This window comes from Oncorhynchus tshawytscha, linkage group LG22, assembly GCF_018296145.1.
Source record: "Oncorhynchus tshawytscha isolate Ot180627B linkage group LG22, Otsh_v2.0, whole genome shotgun sequence".
Lineage (NCBI taxonomy): Eukaryota > Metazoa > Chordata > Actinopteri > Salmoniformes > Salmonidae > Oncorhynchus > Oncorhynchus tshawytscha.
In genome coordinates, this window is record NC_056450.1 from 22,801,608 (window position 1) to 22,822,162 (window position 20,555).

A 20,555-nucleotide genomic window follows, 5' to 3' on the forward strand; every position below is an offset into this window, starting at 1 on the left:
TCACCCTCCTCCTGGGTAGCCACCCTCCTCCTGGAGAGCCATCCTCCTCCTGGTGAGCCACCCTTCTCCTGGAGAGCCACCCTCCTCCTGGAGAGCCACCCTCCTTATGGAGAGCCACCCTCCTTATGGAGAGCCACCCTCCTCCTGGAGAGCCACCCTCCTCCTGGAGAGACACCCTCCTCCTGGAGAGACACCCTTCTCCTGGAGAGCCACCCTCTTACAGGATTTTGTTCCAGTCCTAATTTAACACACTTGATCCTGCAATTAGTTGTGTTCATGTAAGTCTGGGAAAAAAGCCTGCACAAACAGTTGACAAGTTCCATCATCCTTCTATACAGATACTACAGTAATCAATGTCAGAAACATTATTAAGGGTGTGTATGGTTTGGTTGCATTCTTAAAGACAAACTTAAACATCTGATTCAATAAGTAAGGATAGGTTACCTGGCCCCAGGTAACCCCTGTTAAGGCCTACCAAAATAATAAAATCATCCTGGAATGGCAGTTGGGTATGATGGCTCTCTCTCAGCGCTAGGTGTATCGAGACCACTGTCAGAATGGGCCTGCTTTGCTCTGTCTCACAGTAGAGGATTTAAAAACAAACATGAAGAAGCACAGAAAACTGACAGAGGCTTGAAATGGAAGAAGGACTGCATCTCTCCCAGGAGGAGCTAGACTGGGCTGAAATGGGGGTAATTCTAGGCACTGGTGGTGTAATGCTGCTGAATTTACATTGCAGAGCACAGCTCAGGCTGCCTGCCTGACTGAGTGCCAGCCAAGGCTCGTTGTGATTGATGCAGGGGATCAGAGGAACAGTGAGGGAAGCAACAACGACGGCTCCTCAGGAAATTGGAACAGGTTCACTGGCTCAGAGCCTTTAGCTCTCCGGCCACTTATTTTGGTCTCAATCTCCGACTACATTCACAAAGCCTTCAGATCCCTGTCGGGGGATTGGGAGACAGAGAGAAGGTTGACTGACTGTATTTGAGCTGAGAGAAGAGTTATTACAGATGATAGACAGAATAGATAGATTAGATAGATAACATACCATCATAACATAGAACAGAATATTGGGGGAGAATAAACAGACAGAGAGAAAAGAATCAATGCGAAAGGGCCATACATTTGGTTTGACATCTGCATTGGTTTGACCCAAGTCTGATAGCTAGTAAAGGTAAATGCTGTAGCGTAGGTGTCTGCAATTACAAAATCATCGTAAGTCAAGATCAGTCTGCAATAGCCTCCTAGCTACAGATTGTTACACCAGATAATGTGATTTATCAAAAATCGTTGGTAAATTACATTATCTGGTGTAATAATCTGTAGCTACTGGACCCCCACTGGTTGAATCAACGTTGATTTGACATCATTTCAAGTCAATTACATTGAACAAACATGAAATAGACGTTGAATTGACGTCTGTGCCCAGTGGGAGTAGTCTCCACGCCCCCATTAAACTTGCTCTGACTCCTATCATTCCAAACACTCCACACATTTTCAGTGTGCTGTTGTGGAAAAACAAGTCATTATTTCAAGTTTACAAGAGAAATGGACGAAAAGGATATGACTTTAGTTAATTAGCTAATTCATTATTTTTTTTACAGATCAATTCTGTTTGCTTGTTAGAGTGGAAGTGAACACTGCCAGTACATTGCTCTCCAACCAGGTAAATGATTTGAGGAGAAAACTGAAGTGAAAAGGGAATTCGGCAATGGAAGTTGATAAAAACAGGTCTTTATTGATATAACCTCAAGTTTGCAGGTGTGGTGACACTGATAGCTTGACTTCACAAAGCAGGTTAGGATAGCTAACGTAGCAGATTAGGAGAATTAACGTATCAGGTTAGGAAAAGGTTTAGGCTTAGCTAAAATGCTACAGTTGTCACCAACGCTACACGAACATGCAACTTTTGGCCCGTAGCTGTAATCCATTTTGCCACAACAATAGAAGCCATCAGTTCCGGGAACAATGAGAGTCACCTGGAGGAGACTGGTGGGTGGAACCATAGGAGGAAGGGCTCATAGTAATGGCTGGAATGGAATAAATGGAACTGTATCAAACACATCCAACATAGAGAAAGACCTAGTTAAACTGCAACTTACACACATCACCAACACACACTTACCCCACCAGACATGCCACCAGGGGTCTTTTCACAGTCCCCAGGTCCAGAACAAATTAAAGGAAACATACAGTATTATACAGAGCCATGATTGAATGGAACTCCCTTCCAATATAGCGCAAGTGAACAGCAAACCTGGTTTCAAAAAACAAATAAAGCAACACCTCACGCCTCTCCCCCATGTGACCTACGTGTTGTGTGTATGTACTGACATGTATGTGGAACTAATAGTTGCACACACTACATGTTCATGTTTTTAAATGTATGTAAATTGTAAAGTATTTTGTCTGTAATGTATTTTACATTATATATCGGACCCCAGTAAGACTAGCTGTCGCCATTGGTGTCGGCTAATGGGGATCCTAATCAATCAAATCATGAGGAAACCATGTTTGACTCTGTTCCATAAGACCATTCCAGCCTTTACAATGAGCCGTCCTCTTATAGCTTGTCCCACCAGCCTCCACTGGTGTCACCACACAGGCCCCGAGTCTTCATTGGGGTTTTTACCAAGAGGCCAGGGTTCCGGTCGAGAAGCATGGTTTAGACAGCTCCTACAGTCTTGCTTCGGTACTGCAGTTTAACTGAAGCCCGGCCCAGAAAGATAGAGAAGTCAAGATTAGAAAATTCCTAATAAGACAGTTTTGTCATGACCTTTGTGCACAAAACATTCATTCAATTATTCTAATAATTGTCACTGAGGCCATTTTTTTCCATCACTCACAGCTAAAGATATTAACATTTCATATTCATCCAGCGTCTGCCATGTTATTGCATGATTTTGTTGCTGCTGATGCCGCGTTCAAAACAGGGAAATGTTTGACTTCCGAATTCAGTGCGTTCAAAACGACAGGGGACTCTAAAAAAAACTAGGTCCAACTGGGAAAAATCGATTTGGATGGTCATCCAAATCGGAATTCCAACTTGGGAACTCGGGCCTCTTTCTAGAGCTCTGACTTTCCAACCTGAAGACCACTGACATCATGATTTGACCTCGTATTTTACTGAGTTCCAAGTTGTTTTAACGCTGCATAAGCGCTAGTGTGTATGTGGAGTTGGCCGTGTACACCGGATGCAAAACTAATATAGATGGTCCAGGAATAGGTATATACGAACATGAGTATATTATGTTGAAAACAATGGTCGGACATCTTCTTTCTACCTAACATTGAAGGAGGGTTTTATAGATTTCTAAATGGCCTCCCATGGGTTCAAGGACCAATCACAATGGCAATACAAAACAAAACATATTGTGATTAGGGAATGGGTATAAAAAATCTGACGAATTGTATTTTAGACATAGACTGACCAATAGATTGTGGTTACATGTTATAGCCTACCGATAGTAGGCCTATTTATATTTTTTAAGATTAAGATAACTTTTTTGTTCAATTGCCCACAAGGTCCAACTGAAATATGCCTTCTGGTTTTAACCCAACCCCTCCGAAAGACACACGGGCCTACATATACTGTTTTTTTTTTGGAGAGGTGTGGGGGGCTGCCACGGGGAGTTGTTGTGGGTGGGTTAAGTGCCTTGCTCAAGGGCACAACAACAGGCGATGGCATCTAGAATCTGACACCAGCAATCCTCCAGTTGCCAGCACACTTCCCACCAGATTCTTCCCATCTAACCTGGGATTCAATCTGTCAACCCTCCGGTTCCTGGCTCGCCTCTCTAACCTCTAGGCTACCTGCCGAGAGATGAACATCTTAACTCTGTGTTTGTTTTTTCTCTAACGATGTTATGTTAATATGTATAATGTCACACGTGACATTGACAAAGAAGAAAAACCCTGCGACGAACCAGAAGTGCGTGAAAAGCGGGTTCATAACTAAATCAAGGCGCGTTTAACATAGTTGGGCAGTAGGGGGCACCGCGAGAATGAGAGAATTTAGAGGTGATGCAAACTGCTTTCTGAAGATAATCCAGTAGACTACTAGCCTACTACAGATGCTGCGTGAAATATATGGCAAAATACTCTGTTAAGTACCATTCCATCTATCAATTAACTCAGAAATCAATGTGTTAGGTTACTGTGTAAGAAGAGAGAAAATGTAGACTTGGAAAAGCTTCCATGTCATTAATTGAAAACCCATAGAAATTGGACAACAATCTAAAATGGGTTCATTTTATGGTTTTGAAATTCAGGCTTCATTTAACATATTTATTTATTTTGGTGGTATAGCAATTGGATATTAATTGTCTGTCTAAATTGCAGTTGAGCTCAATGTGTAGCAAAAAAAATATGTGAATCAACATAATAATTAGTTTGCGGCGTATTTAACTTTATGCATATTAATGTATTACGCAAACTGATCCTGTGTCTCAATCAATTTGATCCCCATTTTCGCCGAATTTCTTAAGATTTTGGCTGTGCGTTTCCGGAACTCTCGAATTCGATTTTGTATTCCTGGAGGGGAACGACAGCGTCGTTGCTCCTCAAGAAACTGATGAAAGAAATCTCAACCTGTATGTAACAGAAAATGTATTGACAATTGAATGCAAATTAATTGACCATTTAATGCAAATTATTCAAGAAATTTCACGTAGCGAATGCGAAAGGTAAGGGTACTTTTTCGTTTGCATGCCAAATGTAATTGTGGGAGATGTCATTGTTAAAACATTTGTCGTGTTTCGTCTGCCCAGTGTGTCAACTGTGGACAATGGGAGCGTAGTGCACATCATCGGTGCTCAGACTGCATTGTCATTGCAGTGAGTGCATGTTATGAAACGTGTGCTTTTTCATAAGCCTTAAAGCAAAGCAGTGGAAATTGAATATGTTTCATTGTTGTCATTCTATCTACAACAGTCAAATAATAATTCACTTCAGTGGCATTGCTTGCTGAAGTGTTGACTGAAATGTATACCTACGTCAACCTTAGCTGACTAAACTCAACTCCATAATGAAGGACGTTTCTGATTAACTTCATCAACGGAGTTGACCAGGCTTTGTGGAATTCAGCTCCAGGTACACTTCCAAAAATGTAAAATTTAAGGAACGCTTGCCTTGTACATTTGCCCTCTCTAGTTGTCTGCCTTTCTTTATTTGCTGAAATCCAAACTTTTAAATTAAATATTTAATCAAATACTACCAACTCTTTCCTTGTTGAGATTGAATTGGCACATGCGCATTCACGCTGAGTTGCGGTAACAATGAGGAAAGTTGGTTGTATTTGATGTGTTATTAAAAATTGTGGATTTCAGCAAACAAAGCTATGCAACTACAGATTGCAAGCATAAGTACAAGGTAGGCGTAAGCGTTTCATAATGTTTACATTTAAAAAAAAGTATTGACCTTGGGCAAATACAGTAGATGTAGTTGGAGCTGAATTCACCATAGTCAGCTAGTTCAATCTTTGGTTTTGGTTTTTTTTTTTGTTGGTGTGACAACTAAAATCATGCATGTTCTTATCTTCTGTAAATCTTTTTTTATATGTAGTCATATCTGCCTCTGCAAGATTTGTACCATTTATTTTTGGGGAATAAGAATTGTGACTTGCCACAGATTCCACTTTGTCATCTTTAAAAATATCTAAAGGTGTCTAAGGTACAGTATGTTGTGCTGAGGGATTGGGCTCTTTGCCCTGGTCACTTGGATTAACTACTGGTTCTTTTGTTGAAGGGAATTGAAAGACATTTGCTTAATTCCCCTTTACATAATGTATCCAATGAACTCTACCCAGTCCCAAACCCAACATGAACTGTTCTGTGAGCACTTGGGGAAGATGAAACGGTCTTTTTAAGCTGTCACACCTTGTTCTTTTTAGATTGCTCTCGTAATGTTGATTTTTGTTGGCCAATTTGTCTTCAATCTGCCATCGGTTCCATGTGAGTCCATTGTCATGGTGAGCAGACATTTATTATTTCTACAGCAGTTAATTTGTTTACTTTTAATCAACCACTCCATTGATGTTGTGGTTAGTGTCTCTTCTTATCCCCTTGGCTCACACTGAAAAGTCTTAACCACACAACACAGTACACCTTTGTGCTCAGAGTGTCTATTCTCTGTCTTTTCTCTGGAGCTTGTCGCTGAGCCACCTCAGTGAGGTGTGTCTCAGAGCAGCACACAGATTCCAGGTTTGATCTATCGGGAACATTTTAAATGGCCTTCTCCTTTCAGAAGGTCCGGGGGTGGCTGCTACTGGCACTCCTTTGCTTGCGCACTCTGTTCCTGCGAACAGGCACAGAGGGAGACCTGCAGGCGAGGGAGGGTGTCGTGACACAGCCCAAATGTCTCCTACACACTCCCTCGCTCCCGGCCATCCCGAAATGAGGAGCCGCACTCTTCTTTCCTTCTCCTGCCTTGAACTCTCCAAACTTTGAACTCTGTCCCTGTCTCCTCCATCTTCTCTTAATCATGAAGTTCATGCACTTTTCTTTCTTTCGCCCACCCAGCAGGCTATGTTCTCACGTCCCTGTTACAGGTGTAAAAAAAAGACATGTCTAGAGAAATGTAGCATGCATGCCTCTGATGAGCTGGCTCCATTATTTATGGACCCATGGCCTGTACATACTGTACTGTACTAGTCGGAGTGGAGGGGCATTTATTTATTTTTGCTCTGAAAAGGACTAGCCTATTAAGTAGAAATCAAAAGGCGAGCAGAATGTGTGTCTATCTAAACTCAGCAAAAAAAGAAACGTCTTCTCACTGTCAACTACGTTTATTTGCAGCAAACTTAACGTGTAAATATTTGTATGAACATAAGATTCAACAACTGAGACATAAACTGATAATGTGTCCCTGAACAAAGGGGGGGTTCAAATCAAAAGTAACAGTCGGTATCTGGTGCGGCCACCAGCTGCATTAAGTACCGCAGTGCATCTCATGGGCTGCACCAGATTTGACAGTTATTGCTGTGAGATGTTACCCCACTCTTCCACCAAGGCACCTGCAAGTTCCTGGACATTTCTGGGGAGAATGGCCCTAGCCCTCACCCTCTGATCCAACAGGTCACAGGCGTGCTCAATGGGATTGAGATCCGGGCTCTTTGCTGGCCATGGCAGAACACTGACATTCCTGTCTTGCAGGAAATCACGCCCAAAACGAGCAGTATGGCTGGTGGAATTGTCATGCTGAAGGGTCATGTCAGAATGAGCCTGCAGGAATGGTACCCCATGAGGGAGGAGGATAACGCACAGCGTTGAGATTGCCTGCATTGACAACAAGCTTAGTCCGATGATGCTGTGACACACCGCCCCAGACAAATTGATCCCGCTTCTGAGGACAGGCCTCGGTATAACGCTCATTCCTTCAACGATAAACGCGAATCTGACCATCACCCCTGGTAAGACAAAACCACAACTTGTCAGTGAAGAGTACTTTTTGCCAGTCCTGTCTGGTCCAGTGACGGTGGGTTTGTGCCCAGGCGATGTTGTTGCCGGTGATGTCTGGTGAGGACCTGCCTTAAAACAGGCCTACAAGCCCTCAGTCCAGCCTCTCTCAGCCTATTGCGGTGAGTCTGAGCACTGATGGAGGGATTGTGCGTTCCTGGTGTAACTCGGGCAGTTGTTGTTGCCAACTTGTACCTGCCGCGCATGTGTGATGTTCGGATGTACCGATCCTGTGCAGGTGCTGTTACACGTGGTCTGCCCCTGTGAGGTCGATCAGCTGTCCGTCCTGTCTCCCTGTAGCGCTGTCTTAGGCGTCTCACAGTACGGACATTGCAATTTATTGCCCTGGCCACATCTGCAGTCCTCATGCCTCCTTGCAGCATGCCTAAGGCACATTCACGCAGATGAGCAGGGACCCTGGGTATCTTTCTCTTAGTGTGATTCAGAGTCCGTAGAAAGGCCTCTCTAGTGTCCTAAGTTTTCATAACTGTGACCTTAATTGCCTACCATCTGTAAGCTGTTAGTGTCTTAACGACCGTTCAACAGGTGCATGTTCATTATTTGTTTATGGTTCATTGAACAAGCATGGGAAATGGTGTTTAAACCCTTTACAATGAATATCTGTGAAGTTATTTAGATTATCTTTGAAAGACAGGGCTGTTTTTTTTTTTGCTGAGTTTATACATACACAAAAATCAAGCCATGAGGTTAAATGAATTGTCCGTAGAGCTCTGAGACTGGATTTTGTCGAGGCACAGAGCTGCCTCTTCCCAAAAATTCCCGAAGCATTGAAGGTGCCCAAAAACACATTGGCCTTCATTCTGAAATGGAAGTTTGGAACCACCAAGACTTCCTGGCTGCCCTGCCGAACTGAGCAATAGAGGGAGAATGGCCTTGGTCAGAGAGGTGACCAAGAGCCCAATGGTCACTCTGACAGAGCTCCAGAGTTCCTCTGCGGAGATAATACATATTTATATATATTATCCCAACTAGTCAAGTGAGTTAAGAACAAATTCTTATTTACAATGACTGCCTACCCAGGCCAAACCCAGATGATGCTGGGAAAATTGTTCGCCGCCCTATTGGACTCCCAATCACGGCCGGATGTGACGCAGCCTGGATTCGTACCAGGGACAGCAGTGATGCCTCATGCATGAGATGCAGTGCCTTAGACCACTGCGCCACTCGGGAGCCCCAAAACTTTCCAGGACAAGCATCTCTGCAGCACTCCACCAATCAGGCCTTAATGGTAGAGTGGCCAGACAGAAGCCACTCTTCAGTAAAAGGCACATGACAGCCCGCTTGAAGTTTGCCAAAAGTCACCTAAAGGACTCTGACCATGAGAAACAAGATTCTTTGGTCTGATGAAACCAAGGTTGAACTCCTTGGCCTGAATACCAAGCGTCACTTCTGGAGGAAACCAGGCACCGCTCTTCACCTAGCCAAAACCATTCCTATGGTGAAGCGTGGTGGCAGCATCACACTGTGGGTATGTTTTTCAGCGGCAGTGACTGGGAGACTAGTCAGGATCAAGGGAAAGATGAACGGAGCAAAGTAAAGAGATCCTTGATGAAAACCTGCTCCAGACCTCTCAGGACCTCACACTGGGGTGACGGTTCCCCTTCCAACAGGACAACAACCCTAAGCACACAGCCAAGACCACGCAGGAGTGGCTTTGGGACATGTCTCAATGTCCTTGAGTGGCCCAGCCAGAGGCCGGACTTGAACCCGATCAAACATCTCTGGAGAGACCTAAAAATAGCTGTGCAGTGATGCACTCCATCCAACCTGACAGAGCTTGAGAAGATCTGCAGAGAATGGGAGAAATTCCCCAAATACAGGTGTGTTAAGCTTGTAGCGTCATACCAAAGAAGGCTCAAGGCTGTAATTGCTGCCAAAGGTGCTTCAACAAAGTACTGAGTGAAGGGTCTGAATACTTATGTAAATGCTATATACTGCTCGCTTAACCCGGAAGCCAGCCGCACCAATGTGTCGGAGGAAACACCGTACAACTGGCGACTGAAGTCGGCGTGCATGCGCATGGCCTGCCACAGTCGCTAGAGTGCGATGGGACAAGGACATCCCGGCCAGCCAAACCCTCCCCTAACCCGGATGACGCTGGACCAATTGTGCGCCGCCTCATAGGTCTCCCCGTTGCAGCCAGCTGCGACAGCCTGTTATCTTACCATTGGCTGTAGGGTTTCTTTTCTTTTACTATTTTCTACATTGTAGAATAAGTGACGACATCAAAACTATGAAATAACACACGGAATCATGTAGTAACCAAAAAAGTGTTAAACAAATCAATGAGTCACGTGGCTTGCTATATAAAATGGGCATCTAGGCATTCAGTTACTGTTCGTTTGAATGTTAGGTCACTCACTTTGCCCATTCTAAGTGACTGAGCATGGTATGATCATCGGGGCCGAGTACAACATTCGTTTGCAGAACGCCATCTCGGAATGCACAACTCACCGGTCCTTGTCACGGATGGGTTTTTGCAGTAGACGACCACACCGGGTTCGACTCCTATCAGCTAAAAACAAGAGGTTTTTCCAGTTGGCACGCGATCACCAACACTGGACAATTTGAGGAGTGGAAAAACATTGCCTGGTCCGACTAATCCTGGTTCCAGATGGCTGGTTTCAACAATCCCACAGGTGAAGAAGCCGGATGTGGAGTTCCTTGGCTTGCATGATTACAGGTGGTCTGCGGTTGTGATGCCGGTTGGACGTACTGCCACATTCTCTAAACAATTTCTCTACCATAAGCCTCCAACGTTAACTTTCAATCATCTAGCAACAGCTCTGGTGGAAATTCCTGCAGTCATCATGCCAATTGCATGTTCCGTCAACTTGAGACGTGTGGTGTGACAATAAAGCACCTTTTGGGTTTCGGGGCTGTTTAAATGAGAGCTCTGTTTTTGCTTGTTGGCTGCTTGTTTCTTGAAATAATTAGCTTGAAAAATGTTGAGGCTAAGATCATTGATAATAGCCTATCCCTCGGACACTTATCAGGCTGCTGATTTCAATGTTTTAAGGGAGACTTTTTTTAAATCCTCCAACACCTCACCATTCACAACTTAAAAACAATGTATCTTTTCTTTGATTTACTCTGTGTGTGTGTGTGTGTGTGTGTGTGTGTGCAGTGCTCCCACATCTCAGTTTTGGTTTGTGTGGGTCACTGGATATGAAGCAGTGTCTGTCTGGTGAGGGAAGGTGGGGTGTCTGTCCTTATCTAGGCTACAGCACCACTGTTGTTGATGTTAGCAGATGATTGTTGAGCAGAAACTCTGTCTGTGCACACTAACCCTCACGTAGATATGCGATCCCAGAACACTCCCTTTTAGATGTCTTTTCCTGTCCACACCTGTCTATTAGGGCCGGGATGATACCAGTATTGCCATGTCTTTCCATTACAAAAATGAAAACGCATAACAGATCAAACTCATTGGTCCTTTAACCTGCTGTATGTGAATGATTGTGTGCTATAGCTTGGGAAATAAATACATATGACTCTGGGTGAAAACATAAAGATGTTTGTTTCCAACATTAGGGCTGTTTTCCTAAAAAGTTAAATCTGCTATGTGTTTTGTTTACTTGCTATGATACTAACGAGTATCGCGATACTGGTATTGTCCCGGCCCTACTATCTATTGCCCTCAAACTCAACTCTGGACCTCGAAGCCAGTTCCACAGGTTCCCCTCTAATCAGGGACTGATTTAGACCAGGGGCACCAGGTGGCTTCAATGGAACTTTCTGGTAGAACAGAAAACCAGCATTCTCTGGACCTTTTAGGGTAAAGGCGTTCGCATGCTTCCCACCTGAAATAGTTCAGAACAGTTTGTGTATATATTATGACAGCATTTAGTGACGTTTTTGTTAGTTTGGGACTTAGGCTAGGTTTTTTTTGAGGGGGGGGGCTGTTCGGCCACACTTTTGTATTTTTTTTTCCCGGCAAGCCGAAGTCATTAGCCAGGGTCTTACGCCCCTTGCCAGTGAGTTGGTCAGCAGTAGGGATTCAACGAGAGACGACTTGTCCTCAGGCACATTTTTTCACTTGAGAAATACTGCACCGAGCATTCTAGTCAGATGAAAAATTGCGCAACAAAATTAATGACAGATTGCTTGAGGTATCTTAGATTAATTCAGACTATTTTGAGGAAGTGTATACTTTGGCGTCTCAAAATGGACAAACAGAACTATTGCTGCTTTTTTTCTTCTTTTTTAAGGGAGTATGTGAGCACACTCATTCTGTTCACCTTGCCGAACTAAAGCATGCTGACGCCTTAAGAGTTGAATATCTCTGGTCTATTGTGTCCCTTGACTCCAGTGACCCTTCGCTCGTTGGAAGTTTTTCAATAAATTGTTATATTTGTAGCTACTTTTTAAGTAAATATACCTGCAGTTAACTTGTGATACGGAGGAGATGGGTGAAAGGATTTTTAAGCCTTGAGACAGTTGAGACATGGATTGTGTTTGTGTGCCATTCAAAGGGTGAATGTGCAAGACAAAAGATTGAAGTGCCTTTGAACAGGGCATGGTAGTAGGTGCCAGGCGCACCGGTCTGAATCAAGAACTGCAACGCTGTTGGGTTTTCACACTCTTTAGTGTTTTGTACACTCTGCATACAACGCCTTCAGAAGGTATTCATACCCCTCGACTTATTCCACATTTTGTTGTTACTCGGGCTGTTACGGTGACCGTATTACTGCCACACCAGCGGTCACGAGTCATAATGACAGTCAAATTCCACATGACTGCTTAGTCATGGTAATTAGGCTTCTCCAAGCTCTGCTGCTGCTGGTCATTAGTAGCCTAGCGAAGTTGCTAACTGCCTGGTACTCAGCACTCTATTGTCCCTCTCACTCTGACATCAAATGCAAATGTAATCGAATATCTAATTAAACACTTAATGAGAGCCCATGAGCTCATGTTGCGCAACATTTCTATAGGCTATGCATATAGAGGAGGATCCCATCAGCTTTCTATAGGCTAGGCCTACTATTTATTCTCTTAACTTTCCTAATATTAATCACATTCCTTAAATTTACAACAGGAGTATAGCCTACCTGGCAACGAAAATAAACCACCGCAAAATGCGTCCTCCATTCGCCATTTAAGTGAGAAGATGGCATGTTTTGTTTTCTGCTGCCCCTGTTTTGAGACGGGTGCATGTTAATGGTCCATTCTAAATCAAAACTAATTTCATGCATATATTATCTAGTATATGTAAAGTAGGGTTGTCCCCGACAAAAAAAATAACTGTCGACCAAAAGTCACCTGCTCTTTCGACCAATCGATGGCTCAACATGTTTAAACGTGTATTTTTCCATATATAGACACACCCTATGTGTTTTAATAAAATCAACTAGATGCATTGAGCTTGTCTGAGGCTTTAAGCTTACAGTTTGATGCCTCCAGGGTGCCAGAGATCTAGATAACTTAACTTAACCGGACCCAACTCTCCTGAAGTTAAAAGGCAACACGAGGAGTCTGCAACATTTCTCATGTGGAATGCCAATTTATCTTACCATTTCTACCAATCTGCATGCCAGTTATGATTTTCAGATTCACATTTTCATGAATGTTTCATTTAATTTGTCTTCATAGCTCAGTCATTGTAATGTGGTTCATCAAAATTCTATCTAAATGAAAATTTTACAAACCTAAAAAGTAACTACGGTTGCCAACTATGTAAAAGTAGCCTACATAAAGCCAACAAATAATAACATTGCAGCCTGCAGGTAGAAAATATCCTGATAATTAAAATGCTATAAATCACATTTGCTACACATGGCCTGTTTGCCACTGGCGCCCTGTGCTCTTCACAGATGAAAGCAGGGTCACACTGAGCACATGTGACAGTCTGGAGACACCGTGGAGAACGTTCTGCTGCCTGCAACATCCTCCAGCATGACCGGTTTGGCGGTGGGTCAGTCACGGTGTGGGGTGGCATTTCTTTGGGGGGCCGCACAGCCCTCCATGTGCTCGCCAGAGATCCACAAGGGGCCTGAGATCCTCAGACCCCTTGTGAGACCATATGCTGGTGCGGTTGGCCCTGGGTTCCTCCTAATGCAAGACAATGCTAGACCTCATGTGGCTGGAGTGTGTCAGCAGTTCCTGCAAGAGGAAGGCGTTGATGCTATGGACTGGCCCGCCCGTTCCCCAGACCTGAATCCAATTGAGCACATCTGGGACATCATGTCTCGCTCCATCCACCAACGCCACGTTGCACCACTGACTGTCCAGGAGTTGGCGGATGCTTTAGTCCAGGTCTGGGAGGAGATCCCTCAGGAGACCATCGGCCACCTCATCAGGAGCATGCCCAGGCGTTGGGGGGAGGTCATACAGACACGTGGAGGCCACACACACTACTGAGCCTCATTTTGACTTGATTTAAGGACATTACATCAAAGTTGCATCAGCCTGTAGTGTGGTTTTCCACTTTAATTTGGAGTGTGACTCCAAATCCAGACCTCCATGTGTTGATACATTTGATTTCCATTGATCATTTTTGTGTGATTTTGTTGTCAGCACATTAAACTATGTAAAGAAAAAAGTATTTAATAATAATATTTCATTCATTCAGATCTAGGATGTGTTATTTTAGTGTTCCCTTTATTTTTTTGAGCAGTGTATATAAATATTTTACTGAAAGCTGAAGTCACTCCTTTCTTGATGAACAAGAGGAATCATGACATTGACAAAATATACTGTGTATATATAAGTATGTGGACACCCCTTCAAATTAGTGTATTTGGCTATTTCAGCCACACCCGTTGCTGAAAGGTGAATAAAATAGAGCACACAACCATGCAATATCCATAGACAAATATCAGCAGTAGAATGGCCTTACTGAAGACCTCAGTGACTTTCAACGTGGCACCGTCATAGGATGCCACCTTTCCAACAAGTCAATTCGTCAGATTTCTGCCCTGCTAGAGCTGCCCTAGTCAACAACAGAACGGGACTGCCGAGTGCTGAAGCGCGTAGCTCAAATCAATTGTCTGTCATTTGGGGAGTTTCTCCCATTCTTCTTTGCAGATCCACTCAAGCTCTGTCAGGTTGGATGGGGAGAGTTGCTGCACAGCTATTTTCAGGTCTCTCCAGAGATGTTTCTCATGGTCTGGGAGACTTTAGGTGCCTTTTGGCAAACTCCAAGCGGGCTGTCATGTGTTTTTTTTCCCTTCTGGCCACTCTACCATAGATGCTTGATTGGTGGAGTGCTGCAGAGATGGTTGTCCTTCTGGAAGGTTCTCCCATCTCCACAGAGGAACTCTGTCAGAGTGACCGTTGGGTTCTTGGTTACCTCCCTGACGAAGGCCCTTCTCCCCCTGATTGCTCAGTTTGGCCGGGCGGCCAGCTCGAGGAAGAGTCTTAGTGGTTCCAAACTTCTTCCATTTAACAATGATTGAGGCCACTGTGTTCTTGGGGACCTTCAATGCTGCAGGATTGTTTTGCTACCATTCCTCGACACGTTCCTGTCTTGGAGCTCAGACAATTCCTTCAACCTCATTGCTTGGTTTTTGCTCTGACATGCACTGACAACTGTGGGACCTTATATAGACAGGTGTGCCTTTCCAAATCATTTCCAATCAATTGAATTTACCACAGGTTGACTCCAATGAGGTTGTGGGAAGGATGATTAATGGTAACCAAGATGCACCTGAGCTCAATTTCGAGTCTCATTGCAAAGGGTCTGAATGCTTATGTCAATAAGGTATTTCTGTTTTTTTTATTTTTTTTATACATCGCTTTGGCATTATAGGGTAGAGGTCGACCGATTATGATTTTTTTCAGTGCCGCTGCCGATTTATTGGCGGACCAAAAAAGCCGATCCCGATTTAATCGTCCAATTTAAAATAAATAAAAATGTAAAATGTGTTTTATTTGTATTAATGACAATTACAACAATACTGAATGAACACTTATTTTAACTTAATATAATACATCAATAAAATCAATTTAGCCTCAAATAAATAATGAAACATGTTCAATTTGGTTTAAATAATGCAAAAGCAAAGTGTTGGAGAAAGTGCAATATTTGCCATGTAAGAAAGCTAACGTTTAAGTTCCTTGCTCAGAACATGAGAACATATGAAAGCTGGTGGTTCCTTTTAACATGAGTCTTCAATATTCCCAGGTAAGAAGTTTTAGGTTGTGGTTATTATAGGAATTATAGGACTATTTCCCTCTATACCATTTGTATTTCATTAACCTTTGACTAATGGATGTTCTTATTGGCACTTTAGCATTGCCAGTGTAACAGTATAGCTTCCGTCCCTCTCCTCGCTCCTCCCTGGGCTCAAACCAGGAACACAACAACGACGACAGCCACCCTCGAAGCAGCATTACCCATGCAGAGCAAGGGAAACAACCACTCCAAGGCTCAGAGCGAGCGAGTGACGTTTGAAATGCTATTAGCGCACGCTAACTAGCCAGCCATATCACTTCGGTTACACCAACCTCATCTCGGGAGTTGATAAGCTTGAAGTCATAAACAGCGCAATACTTGACGCACAACGAAGAGCTGCTGGCAAAACGCACGAAAGTGCTGTTTGAATTAATGTTTACGCGCCTGCTTCTGCCTACCACCGCTCAGTCATATACTTAGATACGTGTATGTTTGTATGCTCAGTCAGATTATACGCAACGCATGACACGCTAGATAATATCTAGTAATATCATCAACCATGTGTAGTTAACAAGTGATTATGATTGATTGTTTTTTATAAGATAAGTTTAATGCTAGCTAGCAACTTACCTTGGCTTACTGGATTCGCGTAACAGGCAGTCTCCTTGTGGAGTGCAACGAGAGAGAGGCAGGTCGTTATTGGACTAGTTAACTGTAAGATTGGATCCCCCTAGTTGACAAGGTGAAAATCTGCCGTTCTGCCCCTGAACAAGTCAGTTAACCCACAGTTCCTAGGCTGTCATTGAAAATAAGAATGTGTTCTTAACCGACTTGCCTAGTTAAATAAAGATTTAAAGGTGTAAAAAAAAAATTGGGGGGGGCAAAATCGGTGTCCAGAAATACCAATTTCCGATTGTTATGAACACCTTGAAATCGACCCTAATTAATCGACCATTCCGATTAATCGGTCGACCTCTATTATAGGGTATTGTGTGTAGATTGCTGATTTAATTGGTTGTATTTAATCTATTTTAGAATAACGCTGTAAAGTAACAAATGTGTGCAAGTCGAGGGGTACTTTCCTAAGGCACTGTATTTAGTGGAGCCAAATATTTTTGAATAGCCTCTGTTTGAGTGTTGCACAAAACAGTAGCCTAGGCTATTGTCAGGCTCTGTGTGTCTGTGTGCATCTTGTGATTGGTTGTAGGCCAACAACGCATTTATTTCATAAGCTTTCCTCAGCTCTTGCCTAAGTATGTTTTGTTTATTTATTTTTTTGACCCCTCTAGATTTTTCCATCTTGGTATTGTTTGCTCAATTTCACATCTCGTGGCCTAAAATATTTGTTGTTCCAAATAAATCTGTGAATGAGAATAGCATATAGTTTCATAATTATTCCTATTTAAAAGCTGCGACTGTAGGACGACAAACACTATTAGACTAGTTTAAAAATACTCGTGGTTCGCCACGGCAAGAAGGGATCTTTTGGGGGGGGGGGGGCCTCGCATGCATAATTTCTGGTGGGCGACACATTGTTCAAAGTTCTTATTTGATTTGTATGTATATCTATCTTTGATTATTACCTTAGGCCTCCCATCTTCACTTTCTGCGAGCTTAAAGTAGCGCGGCTATCTAGCACCCATTAACCTGAAAGAGTGACTTAATAGACCAAGTCATATTCATGTCAAATGGAGAGAAAATAGAACATTTGGGGTCCTACAACAAGACACTGGCGTGTCTGCTATAAAAATAGACTGACTATTGACCCAGATCATCTGACACTTTAGAGAGAAAAAAAAAGAAACATTTTCTGACCAGATATTTTGTCCTGCTTTGGTGACTACATTGTTCTCTTGCTTTGTGTAAATATATAATGTGTTGATGTAGACTATAGCAAATAGAAATGTAGGCAATTTACTCCGTGTCAAGCATGCACTGCCCGATCCAATTCTGACCGGAGTAATTGTTTGATATTGTGATTTCTTTTTGTTGTAAAATCTATAGTCGTTGTAGTTATCTATTATTCTTTTTACTTGCCCCGAACAAGCCTTAATGTCAAGCTATGTTGTGAGGACATACTTTTTAATACTTTATTTGTGTTCTTATTGAGGTAACCCTGCCAACTAAGAGGTAGCCCAAGACGGCATATTCCATAACATAAGGCTAAGCTAGGTAGGTGAAGAGAGTCTCATGACTACAGAATTGTTCTCAATCTTGAATGCCTCCTTCCTTATTGCTGAATAGGCTATAATGTAGAATAAAGCTCCTTTTTACTCGAACAATAACATATAGGCTAGGTACACATGTCCATAAACTCACAAAGTTAATCAACAGCCTAATAAAGCAATATTCAGCAGCACCCCAACACCATCCTGGCTTGCCGGGACTCACACTGCTGAGGGGGCAGTGTGGGGAGAGGAGCAGTGTGGCAGAACACGGCCTTGGCGTTGAGGACCTGTGTGTGTGTGTGTGTGTGTGTGTGTGTGTGTGCTCTACATCAGTGGTTCCCAAACTTTTCACTTGGGCCCCCTTCCATCATTGGAGATCATCCCAGTATCTCTACTTGCACATTCATCTTCTGCACATCTATCACTCCAGTGTTTAATTGCTCATTGTAATTATTTCGCCATTATGACCTATTTTATTGCCTTACCTCACTAATCTTACTACATTTGCGCACACTCTATATAGACTTTTCTATTGTGTTATTGACTGTACGTTTGTTTATTCCATGTGTAACTCTTCTGTTTGTGTCGCACTGCTTTGCTTTATCATGGCCAGGTCGCAGTTTTAAATGAGAACTTGTTCTCAACTGGACTACCTGGTTAAATAAAGGTGAAATAATCCAATAAATAATGCCTCTAGGGGATGCGCCCCACAGTTTGGAACCACACTGTCTTGGAAACATTAAGGATGGGAAGGTGTGGTTGTTGACATTGGCATGTGTGAAGATGAAGTCCATGTTGTATGAGTGTTGTACAGGGCTTTGAGCAAGTGTGTTTTCAGTTATCCCTCTGTAAGGTTAACAGTAGTGTGTTCATTCATTCAATAGTTATTTTTATTTATACTGTATGACAGAACAAACAACTGTATAGGCTACATTTTATGTCAAAGCAGTGTTCAAATAAGAAGTGTGTGTTGCAGGTGGCCTGTGTGTGTGAGGATGCCTAGGTAATGCCTCCGGGTGACAGAAGGACACCATGTCTGACAAGGGGATCTCAGGAAGAGACATGGAGCCCCACCTCCTCAACAGTGAGGAAGAGGAGGATGAGCTGGAAGAAGAGGAGGTGGAGAAGGATGAGAACAACGGAGATGATGAAGACTTCCCTGGTAGGTGGAAACTGAAATAAGACCGACACACACAGAGATTAATGTTGTCTAAAGAAATGCTATCACTAGAGTTAATATGACAGTTTCATGGTATTATGTCCAGCATGGACAGGGTTAACTGTGATGCTTATACAACAGGTTTTTATGGGAGGGAAATGATCTGTAATTGAGGAGTTGCAGGTAAACATGAGTGATATTTAACTGATTTTGACAAGTTGTTTTAATACAGTCTTCTCTCCTCAGTTGTGTTGGTTCCCCTTTCTGATTGTCTAACAGCATTTGCACAGTTTATTCAGGGTAGTCTTTGGTAGCATCGATGAATCCTGTCTAAACTCTGTTCCTCTTCAAGAGAGGTCGGCTGTTGAACGTGGAAGAAAAAAAAGATGGTTGAGTAGGATGAGGGGAAGGGAATATGAAGAGAATGAGGTAAAGGGGTATGTTATTTACCTCTCCCAGCCTCGGCGCTGCTCGCTGGGTTGTGGTGACATTCACACAGCCGTTTCTGGGTATGTTACACAAGAGCGTTATGAAAGACTGCCCTCTACCCCTCCCATTCTCTTGGTCGGTGCAGCTATGCCTCGTTCAGCCCCATAGCGCCACTGCATCCTTGCAGCACACATGCGCGCAGCTACATTGTTAGGCATCAGTTAGATTTTGTTGTGGGAATGAATAATAGTTTGAGCCTGAATCTGTTTTCTCTGTTCTTTTTGTCATGTTTTCTAATAGAAATATTTGGTTCACAGTCAGGAAAATGGATTGTCCCTTGACATGTAGGCTAGTGTACGTTGACTCTACTCAGTGTCAGACCTTACGCATTCGATCACACTCCTACCAACTTTTTCCTCACACACACACACGCCGACACACAAGTCACATACACAAGTCACACACACGCCGACACACAAGTCACATACACAAGTCACATACACAAGTCACATACACAAGTCACATACACGAACACGTATACAGTTGAAATTAGACGTTTACAAACACTTAACTCAGTTTTTCACAATTCCCTACGTTTAATCCTAGTAACAATTCCCTTTTTTAGGTCAGTTAGGATCACCACTTTATGTTAAGAATGTGAAATGTCAGAATAATAGTAGAGAATTATTCATTTCAGCTTTTATTTATTTCATCATGTTCCCAGTGGGTCAGAAGTTTACATACACTCAATTAGTATTTGGTAGCATTGCTTTTAAATTGTTTTACTTGTGTCAAACATTTCAGGTAGCCTTCCACAAGCTTCCCACAATAAGTTGGGTTAATTTTGGCCAATTCCTCCTGACAGAGCTGGTGTAACTGAGTCAGGTTTGTAGGCCTCCTTGCTCGCACACGCTTTTTCAGTTCTGCTCACACATTTTCTATGGGATTGAGGTCAGGGCTTTGTGATGGCCACTCCAATACCTTGACTTTGTTGTCCTTAAGCCATTTTGCCACAACTTTGGAAGTATGCTTGGGGTCATTGTCCCTTTGGAAGACCCATTTGCGACCAAGCTTTAACTTCCTGACTGATGTCTTGAGATGTTGCTTCAATATATCCACATAATTTTCCTACCTCGTGATGCCATCTGTTTTGTGAAGTGCACCAGTCCCTCCTGCAGCAAAGCACCCCCACAACATGAAGCTGCCAC

At 43.0% G+C, this 20,555-nt stretch overlaps 1 protein-coding gene across 1 annotated transcript in view; it reads left to right on the forward strand.

Moving 5' to 3' along the window:
• Positions 1-4,477: 4,477 nt before the first annotated feature.
• The window catches only part of LOC112221550 (helicase ARIP4), a 75,658-nt gene continuing 59,580 nt past the window's right edge, over positions 4,478-20,555 (forward strand). The window contains exons 1-2 of the mRNA XM_042303943.1: positions 4,478-4,685; positions 18,736-18,921. Coding sequence (XP_042159877.1) covers positions 18,792-18,921 — 130 coding nt within the window. The 5' untranslated portion in view covers positions 4,478-4,685; positions 18,736-18,791. The remainder of the gene's footprint in view (positions 4,686-18,735; positions 18,922-20,555) is intronic.